The sequence below is a fragment of the Mus caroli genome, chromosome 7, assembly GCF_900094665.2.
Source record: "Mus caroli chromosome 7, CAROLI_EIJ_v1.1, whole genome shotgun sequence".
NCBI lineage: Eukaryota > Metazoa > Chordata > Mammalia > Rodentia > Muridae > Mus > Mus caroli.
In genome coordinates, this window is record NC_034576.1 from 74,772,987 (window position 1) to 74,784,912 (window position 11,926).

Below are 11,926 nucleotides of genomic sequence, written 5' to 3' on the forward strand. Positions count from 1 at the left end.
AGGGAGGAAGGAAGGAAGGAAAGAAAGAAAGAAAGAAAGAAAGAAAGAAAGAAAGAAAGAAAGAAAGAAAGAAAGAAAGAAAGAAAGAAAGAAAGAAAATAGGGAAGGAAGAAAGAAAGAAAGCAAAGCAAACAAAGAAGGGTTAGGGATTTAGCTCAGTAGTAGAGTACTTGCTAAGCAACTGCAAGATCCTGAGTTCATTCCTCAACTCTGGGTGGAAAAGGAAGGAAGGGAGGGAGGAAGGAAGGAAGGAAAAAAGGAAGGAAGGAAAGAAGGAAGGAATAGAGAAGAAAGAAAGAATAGAGAAGAGAAAAGAGAAATCATAGGAGAAAGGGACAAGATTGCAAAGTCACTCTGAAATGAAAAAAAAAAAAGCAAAAGAAAATTCACCTTTAAAAAAATTAGTGAAGAAAAGAATGTGAGAGGCTATAGAGATAGCTCAGTGGTCAGAAGACTTAGTGCTCTTGCAGAGGGCTGGGTTCAGTTCCCAGCACCCATCTAATAGTGCCCAACTGCTCGTAACTCCAATTCTAGAGGATCCCAAACCCTTTTCTGGCTTCTGTGGTCTTTTAAATGCAAATATGGTACAAATAAGCCTGCACAGATGTATACACATACAAAAATAAATCATGAGCAAACAAATATTAAAAATATTTTTAAGAAAATGTGGTAAAATTCATTATTTGCTGAACTATGCAGAGAGCTCATTTTAGAAATATAAAGTACCAAAAAACCCCATGTACAGCTTTAAAAATACTTTTTAAAATATTGAACATAATCCAATCACTATGGACAATAAAAAAACCAATAGAGCCATAGCTATTGTCACAATCCCTTGTTTCTGGCAGATACAATAAGATAAGTTAGCTGCGGTGTCTCCAGCTGATCCACTTCCCTTAGACCTTTGTGGGACATCCTATGAACACCACTATTTACCCTGGAGGCAAATTTGACTCTTTCACTCACAAACACAGTCTAAAAGGTCAGTTTTGTGGGGGTGATGTGACATCAACTCATGCAAAATTAATAGAAGCCTCCCTTCACCGTCACACACCTTGAAATCTAAGGCAAACTAGGATACTATATACCCAGCTTCCCAGAAGCCCAAGTTTGATGAAGCACACAGGGCAGTCTGAAGGAGCCAGCCACTCTGATAGAAGGGAATGTAAGAAGCATTGGGGGGTCCTTAAGGATTTACTGATAATCTGTATTTTCCAAAAGACTCTGGCAGAATACAAACCTTCATGCATTTAAGATAGTATCATAACATGTAAGTGCTTAGAATTTAAGACAGGGCTCCATTTGTAACTTTTCTTAACCCAGAAATGGATTAGTCTGGACGTCTAGAAACTTCCATCTATCTGCAGATTAATTTAGTCACTAAAAGATCTACTTTATAAATGTCTCCTAACAGTCCCTTACAGTTCCAAATGGTCTCTTCTATTATTAAGCCATACTATAAAATGAAAGGATAAAAGGTTTTCAGAAGAAAAAAAAACAATAAAATTCGCTCTTTGCACATAAAACTGGGTGGAAAGTTCCCCCCAAGAGCCCCCCGCCTGCCCCATGCACATCAGAGATAATTGCTCTCTAAGTTAAAGCTGCTCTGAGGATCCCAGGGCATGGCACACTTACAATGTAAAAACTTTGTTCCACTCAGGATTGAGGTTTTTGTAAATGGTATGTGTCTGAAGTCGGTCATTGCCCAACTCCAATAGGCAGAAAGGATCACTCTTCCCTGGAAAGAGAACACAGACAACCATCAAAGACAAACATATCTCCAAAGGGACACAGCAAATTGAGCAAAAGCTCTGTGCTTTCACAATTAAACTGTGAAAAGGGAGAGAGAGGGAAGGGAAAGGGCGCTCTCAGCAGGCTTGCTGGATCCACATTTGAGAATTCAGAGAAGCAAGAAAACCTATGAGTGTTCAGTCTTTAACTTATCGAGGGATCCACACTGATGAGTCAGATGAATTGTTGCTCTGAAGACCAATGATCACAACTCTCACAGAAGGGGACATGAGGTTTTCCTGTAGAAGAGTCCATCCACACTTCCTTGCTTATCTTTAAAATGAACTCAGTAGCAAAATAAAGTAACCCAATTAAAAACAGGGGAAAAACTTGAAAAGACATACAAAGCACCATGGATGTAAAAACTTATTCAGCGTCACCCATCTTCAGGAACATGTTAATCAAAGCCATAGTGATATATCCTCTAGCCCCAGTTACAATGCCTATTATCAAGCAGGCAATAATAGGGCCGGAGATGTAGTCAGTGGGAAAGCACCTACCATATGGAAGGCCCTGTGTCTGATTTCTACTACTTCAAGAAAACAGAAACGAAGATGACAATAACAAACACCAGAAATCTCTGAAGAAAAGGATGCCTTGGGTACTGTTAGTGGGACGATCAGTTAGTAAATCCAGCATGGAAAAACATGGTTGCTTTAGCAGTCACACACAGCTATTTCATCTGACAGCAATTCCACTTTCATGTATATATCCAAGGGAAATGGTTTCAGCCTCTGGAGTATTGTGTCCATCACAGCGTTCCTTACAATAGCCAGAGATGAATACAACATAGGTGTCCATCACCTGATACACATAGGAAGCAAATGGGTACCTACAGATGACAGAATAATATCCAGGCATAAAGAGGACTCAATCATAAAGAAGATTAAATCATGCCATTTGCAGTAACACAGATGAGCCTGTAAGGCAATATGTTATATAATTGACAGAAAAAATAGATACTGAAAGGTCTTACTCATATGCAGGACAGACAGAATCAAGTAGTGTTGGAGCTGGAGAGCTGGCTCATCAGTTAGTTATGAGCATTAGCTACTCTGACAAAGGACTCTAGTTCAATTCCCAGCACCCACATGGCAGCTTACTACAATGTCTAGTTCCAGGATATCTGATACCACCTTCTGACCTACACAGGTACCAGACAAACAGATGGTGCCAAGACATACTTGCAGGAAAACACCCAGAGAGGTAAAATAATAATAATAATAATAATAATAATCTCAAAACAGCAGGCAGAAGCATAGTGAAAGATAGTTACAAGATGCTAGAGAAGGAACATGGAGGGGTGGATGGAGAAATTTGTGCACCAGCACAAGGTTATGGTTGGACCAGAGGGATGGATGAATGCTGGTGTCATATGGTGACTGTAGCTAATAAAACTGTATGAAATCTTTTAAAAGAGCTAGAGGAAAGGACTTTGGATCTTCTTATCCAAAGAAGTGATGCTGTATGAAGTGAAAGACATGGAGCATATGCTGATTAACTTATGACACCGCGGACAAAAACAAACAAAAACAAAACCACCACACTCTGTGACACTGAGCTCACATGCCAGTTAAAAGCAACACATTTAAAGCGAACAGTTACCTCTCTAAACTTTCTTAAGTCAACATAGATAATAATGCTCCTATTCTTGGAAACCAATAAAAACATTGGCTCCGTGAGCTGTGAGAAGACAGATATATGTGTGTGTGTGTGTGTGTGTGTGTGTGTGTGTGTGTGTATATATATATATATATATATATATACACACACACACAATATACCATGACACACAAACACTTACATATACAATACATAGTCACATAGGGACACACAACACACACAGACACACACAATATACTGTCACACAGATATATAACACACACACACAGTCTAAAACAACATGGAAGGTGACGACTGGCATGGGACATTGTCTCATGACCTCATATACCACTGTGGCATGTGGGTGTTTGTACTTGTACATAGATAGGTACACCATACAGGAACAGGTGTGCACACCTGTGCACATACACAAAATTACCTCACTTCTCACCTTCCTTTTTTTTTTTCACCCCTATCTCCCTCTATCTTCCAAAAGAATACAAGTAAGAAGTAAGGAAACGTCCAATCCAAAATCAGCTTGACAGTCTCCAAGTAAAAACCTATTACCTTAGGATTTAATTTGGATTTAATTTGTCACGGAAAGAAAGAATGGCTACAGAGTTCCTACATGATATCAGCAGGGCATGCAGGGCTTAAATATAGATGTCCATCTAACAAGTAGACAGGGCCTACTACAAGGCATGAACAGGCCTTCTTATCTCTTAGGCAACCTTCAAGTTGCTGAACTTATATCTAATTCTCTTAATAAATAACCAGGAGGGCTAAGGACCTGGATATTCATACAGAGCTTATTCATCCCGGAGCCTGAAGGTGAGTAAGATTGAAACTTGAAAGGATAAAATGGAGAAGTGAGGGGCAGGGTTAGAAGTAACCAGGAGAAACCCCATCACATTGTCTCATGGCCTGGATACTCAGGAACTTACAAGAAGCTTTTGAAATCCAATTCCATAATCCCACTGCCCTTACCCCGATGGAGCCATGGGTTTAAATGGAAGCACAAGGGCAGTCAGCTATGAACAATGGGAAGGATCTGTCTTGCCTTCACAGAAATGTAATAAAGTAATATTATAGTCCTCTGACTCCTAAAAAAAAAAAATTGTAGAAAACCAGGCTCAAAACCAACTATGTACACTATCACCCAAAACCACACATGCAATAGATGATTTGATAATGATAACATTATCAACCATTGTACACATTCGATTGACAGCTTTTCCCAGAGAAAAGCCTGGATTGCCCTCTACTTCCCCAGGATTCTGGCTCAGATAAGCCATTCATGTCCCTAAACCCATCTGTAGCTGTTTCTGCTATCAATTGTGGCTTTTAGAACTTTGTGAATGAATGTGGCTTTGACCCGTTTTCTAAGCACATGGTGCAAGGCATCTCAAACACAGAAAGTGCTGGCGAAATGGCAAGGATGCTGAAATCCACCAGCATACACCCTGGCAAAGTCTTCTAAAGAAGAAGTACAAGAGGAACCTGTTGTGGCAGAAAGGAGGGTTCCGTCCCCAGCGTGGACTATGAGGAAGACACCAGCCCTGGATGCTACGCTCAGGAGCGGCAGCACACACACACCCCTCCCCAACCTGAGCTGGAACAGCCACTAGCTACTTAACCGTTTGTCAGACTATTAGTAGGTGTCAGCACTGCTCCTCTAGAGATGGCAGCATGACATGCCATCAGCACTGGCTCTGGGGAAAGCACCTGACACTTTTAATGAAAGCCCTGGGGTTGGTACACAGCAGGGCAGAGACACTGCCGTCCTGTCGAGGCACAGGTGGGCTCGAGCTGTGCCCAGCTCTCCTGAGCAGGCCGGTGCCTAGCTGTCCTAGCTAATGAGGAACACGCTCCTCTCCAGAACCCAGAAACTTCAGTTATTTGTCTCTGAGGAGCCTACTGCACCAACTCTCTGAAGATAATTCAGTCAAAGCTCATTAAAATGCTGCATTTATTAATATTACGGTATAAACAGGCAGAGCAAAGAGGAAACAAAGACATGACCGTGACTTATAGAGTAATTTGTGGACAATTTGGAGATTAGTTCCTTTCTCTTACAGGCCTCAGGGAGTCAGATTCCCCCAAATTTAGATGATTAATATTTGTATTGAGGACAATGTTCTGTCATAAAATTTGACCATCCAAATGTTTCCCGATTATATTAAGAGAATAATGACAGGCTAACTGGAATTTGGACATCCTGGAGAGCATTTTTCGACACCGTACTTTGCTGTTAATTTCTAGACTGTCTCTCATATAAGCACATGTGTGTCATCATGACACATGACTTTAGTAGCTCAGGGTCCTGATGAGGTACCACTCAACAGCTCTTATTTTAAATTCAAATTTCACTTATATTCCTTAAACAGCAAGTAACAATTTTGCATTTTGATAGTTTACCTTCATGTGGATATATTGGTGTCATATATTGGTATTTTGGAAATGATGTCAGTCATTTGAAAGCTATTTCCTGAACTTCTACTCTATTCCTAACACAGACCAAGACACAGATACACAAAGCTCACTCAAGCCTCTATCTGCAAGGGTTCTCCTCAGAGGAAGGGACTATGTAGGAGAAACAAATGGATCCTCCCCCAGGAGTTATGGACAAATTCATCAGGAGGGTATTGTGTATGCTCAAGTACAGTTGGCCTAGCCTATCGGATGGGTCTAAAAAGCACAAGTTATATAATATGTCATTATCCCTATGATAGTTTTACCTCTTTCAATAGAGATAGCTCTGTCATCATTTATACACCATCACTCTGGTTGAGGTTATTAGTGAGATAGAGATTAGTTATTTAATGAATATGGGAGAATGTGTGTGCATAGTTTTATAAAATTCACACATTTTATATGATGGTATATATGAGCATCCTTAGGTCCTAGTGTTGAAGGAGTCCTGGAATTAACTGTCTACACATGTGGAGGTCCAACTGGGAGCAGGCATACAATGGCAACCAGGACATGTAAGGTCTGGCTTAAATATCAGGACCAATAATCCTCATGGGATTGATTTTACCCATGCAGCATCCCGAGCTCCTACCTATGGATGGCTCAAAACAATTGTCTAAGCTGGAAGAGAAGACGCTAGAGATGGTAATTGCTGAAGCAAGCTGTAAGGCATGCTGAGAGCTGGGGCAGGCAGGCAGGAAACACAGCCACTTCAGAATGCATTTCTAGAAGCTCTGTTTACCTGCTTCATTTCTATTAGTCTGTAACCTTACCAACAAATTCTGAAACAAATTTTAATTGCCCTTTCTGAAAATTTCTAGTGTCCAACTGTTGCCCCTGTAATTTGTCCTGATTTACCTCTTATATTGATCAACTCCAGCAAGGTGGGGTCTCTGTTCCACCATGCACCTCATCAGGTTATCCTTCCTGTGTAGAACCCAGAGGTACAGGATTCATGCCTACTTCCCATGGGGAACAACTGTCCTTGCAATGCCCTGACAACTGTCCCACATCCTGTGTCTAACTCAAACACATACTGTTCATGGGACTCCGCCTTCAATCTCCAGGGTAGCCTCCAAACTCCTATAGCCATTAGTTTAGGTTTTATAACGCCTCTTACATAATATATCTGCTCATTAATCAGACAGACCTCTTTGAGACCCACAGTGTGAAAACTCCAGTACCAGCAACTCAGAGGGAAACAATGATCTCCAGCCTTTCTGGGCTTTTCACATATACCCTGCATTTCCAAATAGAGTCTTCGAGTGAAAACGGATGGCTTCCTGAGCACTATGTAGACAAAGGCTGCTTTGCTCTGCTGTAACAGTGATCTAGATCAAACTAAGGCCACATTGGTACTGTGAGTCTAGCAAAAGGCAAAGGAGGACTTCATTTCTCTGAAAAGTTGTTCCATTGAGTTTCTGAGAGTTTAGTATTCCAACACACAGAGGGAATAACTAAGGACCATGATGGAAGCCATTTTTTCCTTTTAATCTCACTCCATGCTACCTGAGTTCCAAAACATATCAGCATCCTCTGCACTTCCCTTACATTTCTCTTTGCTCACTGCCTCGCCCCTCTGCAGAAGCCTTGCTCCTCACAGCTGCCAGAATACAACTTTGTAAGTTCATATCAGGTCATGCCATTCGTCTCTCTTAATCTTCCAATTTTCTTCCTCTGACTGCCAAGTGATCCAATAGGCTCTCCCCTGCAAAGTTCCCCTACAGGATCTATTTTCTGGTCTCACTTGATCTCTTCAACCCTGGATGGACCTCCACAACCTTGGAGCCAGAATGCCCAGCCCTTGTTTCTGCTAGCCAGCTCCTTTTTTGGTTCTACTCCTCAATTTAACAGATCACCTTCTATAGGGCACTGTCAGGTGCTCTTCAGTGAGGCTCAGCTCTGACCTCAACAGTACAATGATAATCCAACAGCTGTTGCTGAGGGTGGGAAGCTGTTTCTATCATCGCTATATCATCAGGACATCATAGAGGCTCACACAGAAGCACTCTCTAAAGTAAATTAGGATGTAGTGTGACCCTGCCTCTAATACCTGAGTGACTTACACTATCTCATCAGATGCCATACACGACAAGGGTTCACTGGCACTCAGGGCACTAGTAAGTTACAACTGGCAAAGTCTTCTACATCCTCCCAAACTTTATTTCAACTGGAGTCCATATTCTTTGGCAGACAGTTAAAATGGACAGGCTGCCAAAGGCTGATTTATATAGTTTTTAATGTGTTTTTCAAAAGTCCTCAATTTGGGCTCAGCTGTCCAGAAGGACTTCATGAAAATTAAAAGCATTCAATCACTATCACGGAGTTCTAGAAATTCCAACTATAGTCGTCCCCCCTGAAAATAGAGCATCCATCCCTTAAGAGGAAATGTATTGCTATGGATACAGCTCCCAGAGACAGACAATGAAAAGAAACCATAAAATGGGCATGTTGGTTAAAATTCCCAGTGAACAATAATGACAAGCATGCTCTTCTGATACAAGTGGATTTTACAAAACAAAACAAAAAAAAACATGTAAACATAACGAAATAAAAACTGTACTGTTATGATTTACAAAAATGCTTCAAAAGTCAGGATTACAACATATGATTGGAAGATTTCTACTCTGTTCTGTGAGGTTTCAATGTGTTGGTGTAGTCAACAGTTTTCTGGGAAGAACATTGTTTTTATATATAAAATTTTTTTTGATGAAACAACAAATGTGGTTTTTATAGCTAAAATGATTATCCCAGATTATCAAAGTGAAGCACAGGTGTCTGACAGCTTAGTACAAAAACTTCCTTACTGTGGAACTGTTTTCCCCCATTTTTACCTGATAACTAAACAGAAGTAATAAAAACAAAGTATCCTAGAAGGGTGATTCCCATTTCTAAAAGTGATTGAAAAAGCTAAAAGTGATTAGAACACTTAATAATTCCAGGATTACTTAAAATCAAGGAAGGGTATAAACAATAGCTTAAGGAGTCAGAGTTTGATAATTTCCATGGTCAGTTTACATACTAATAAAAATAAATGTAATAAAATATAAGGAAATTAACTGAGTATAAAATACATAGCAGACATGTTCATTTAGGTTTTAATTCAACCCTAAAAATACTCATAAGAATGTGAAGATTCATAGTGGACCCAAGGCCAGTAAGTGTGAGAACCAGCTGACACCTGGCATTCTTTCTCTATATTTCCCAATCCATAATAAAAAGGGTGCTTACATGAGGAGCAATAACCACAAAAATCAAGAGGAAAAAAAACCACATGCATTGTCTGTCATCATCAATAAATATATCAATGGCCTGTGTAGGCTTGCCCAGGAAGGTGGTGTAGGCCAATGGTAGCCTGCATGCACTGCCTAATGGACAGTGTCTTAAAGTAATGGGAGCATACCCTGTCATGTTGGATGTGCCAAGAGCTCCTCCTAATGGCATAGCCAAGGAAACAGCAAACTGGTTGCCCCTCTCTGATTCAGCAGGCTCCTTCCTGAAATAGAAGACACACCCCAGTCCCTACATCTGGAATTCTGCAGTGAAGCAGAAGTGGGGTACATAGAAAAGACCCAGCTGCACCCGAAGATCCTAAGTTACTAGGAGTCTGTCCACCTAGGGGAGACATTGGGTGTTAAAAGTCACCACACTGCTAACATGCTGACTTTGCTCTGCTTGCGTAGAACTTCAGAAACCTGCGGGGAAGGCAAACTGTGTTCCTGGGAAAGCAGAAATGGTGTGGAATGAAATACACTTCTAAATCCTAGAACAGCATCAGGTCGTGACACTGGGCCTAACCCGCTTAGTCATCAAACAAGGCTATCTCATAACAACTTGCTTTTCTTGCTCAAAGACATGTTGTCCTTCACATTCCTCTGACAGACGCGCTTGGAGATTATTTAATTTGGCAGATATAGTTGGGAACCTTTTGTGGCCCGTGGCTGGTTTTTTATGACCAAATATGTTCAAATCTCTCAAGAATAAAGTAAAATTCTCTGTGAGGTTGCTGAAGGGCAAGTAGATGCCAACACTGGGTAAAAATAGTAGTTCCAAGTCTGGGCCCTTCGTTGCCTCCTGTAAAGCCCTAGATGTACATCTCAGCACAAGGACAGGACTGTATAGGAGAAAGAGATCAAGCACAGCACAGGGAGGTCCACACCGTATGATCCAACTATGCAGCATTGATCTGTTCTCCTCTAGGTACAGAATGATCATTATTGTGAGAAAATTCTCTTCCTTTTGCATCTTTGAATATGATTCATGGGTGCCATTCCAAAGATTGGAGTACTAAGAATAAGGCATAGGGAGATAAAAAATATCTCATCTAAAGGACATGTTTAAATAAGGAGAATAATTAAATTCACGAAGAGAATGTTTAATTAACAGAAAGGTAGATGTTTATGAGAGAGGAGCCAGGACTGAATGCTGAATCCATGCCTATGTGCTATGCAAAGGCTACCCATGGTGGTTTCTAAACTGATTTGTTGAACCATTCCATAATCATACTGAGCCATGTGGGTTGAGCACATAAGACTGCTCACCCTCTACTCTCCAACACTGACCTCTCTCAAATGTAAGAGAAGTTTTTTTTTATTAATCATTTTATTTGTTTACATTTCAAATGATATCCCTGGTTACCCCTCCATGAGCCTCCCCATCCCATCCCTCCTCTCCCCTCTCCCCTTTGTATCTATGAGGGTGCTCCTTCACGCATTTGCCCACTCCCACCTCACCCCTCTAGCACCCCACTACTCTGGGCATCAAGCCTCCCTCCCCTCCCATTGATGTCAGATAAGGCCATCCTCTGCTACATATGTATCTGGAGTTCTGGCTTCCTCCATATATACTCTTTGGTTGGTAGATTAGTCCCTGGGAGTTCTGGGTGGTCCAGTTAGTTGATATTGTTCTGGCTGGAAAATTCTTCATTTCTCAAATGCCTTTCTATTAGTACACTGCATACTTTATTATCTTTGCAAAATCTATGAGATGCATTTTGCATGGTTCCTTAACTTTTTCCAGCATTTGAAATGTCCCATACAGGTGAGAACATACAAAACCAGTCTCTGTTAGGGCTTCCACCATAGCTAGAGAATGGGTCCTCCATTATTTCAGCTTTATCCAGGAAAAAAGGTGGTGGGGGCAGGGGCCTTCTCTGCCACTCTCTTTTAAGTCATTAGTTTGGGGTTTATTTTTTTTTCTCTAAAAAGCTGAGTAAACTCCGTTGGTCTTATCAAACATTACACTCCTGGAGTCAAAAAAGGAGTGCGTCGTTTTATGAGTGAAGGCTAAGGCCTTGTTACTAGAGAAATAAGGACATCAGATTCCATAGCCCAGTGCTTTGAAGTACTAGGCATTCCTAGGCTCACAGAATTTGTGGTATAAGCTTACAAACATATCAGACAGGTTCCTTATTAGAATAACTGCTTATAGATGTCCAGAGATAAAGTTAGCATGAACCTCAAGGGGTTAAAAACAACTTTCACCAATTTTTAAAGGAAGGGATCTATGACACACTACTGCCTCACTGTTTTAACACAGGGCCTCCCTGTGTAACACAGGCTAGCTTCAAATTTGCTATATTCTGTTCTCAGTCTCCCAAGGATGGACATTTTAAGGTATGTTCGATCATGCACATGTATGTATTTGGCTTTCAAGCACACATGTATTTAAATCTTTTTCTCTCTGACACAGGGTCTCTTGTAAGCCATGCTCACCTTGAACTGTCTGTGAGCAGCATGAAGCTTTGCATCCTGCAGACCTCACCCACCCAGTGCTGGGATCACTGGCTGGCAACTCCACAGCTGGTCTATGCAGTGCTGGAGACTGAGCCCAGAGCTTCATGCAAATTAGGCCCTGAGCTACATCCCCAGCTGTCTTCACTTATGTACAAAGAAAGTTCAACAACTCAACAATAAAGAAATAAAAACCAAGATACATGGAAATTTAAATCCATTCATAATGAACAACATTAATCTCTCTCTCTCTCTCTCTCTCTCTCTCTCTCTCTCTCTCTTTGTCTCTTTTCTGCTCCCTCCCACCCTCCCTCCATGTGTGTGTTATT

The 11,926-nt window shown here is 41.0% G+C and overlaps 1 protein-coding gene across 3 annotated transcripts in view; it reads right to left on the reverse strand.

Annotated features, from left to right (window-relative positions):
• Nucleotides 1-11,926, reverse strand: part of Mctp2 (multiple C2 and transmembrane domain containing 2) — a 228,181-nt gene that overhangs the window by 105,139 nt on the left and 111,116 nt on the right. For all 3 annotated transcript variants that reach the window (XM_021166947.2, XM_029480148.1, XM_029480149.1), the window contains one exon: nt 1,636-1,738. In XM_021166947.2, coding sequence (XP_021022606.1) covers nt 1,636-1,738 — 103 coding nt within the window. The remainder of the gene's footprint in view (nt 1-1,635; nt 1,739-11,926) is intronic.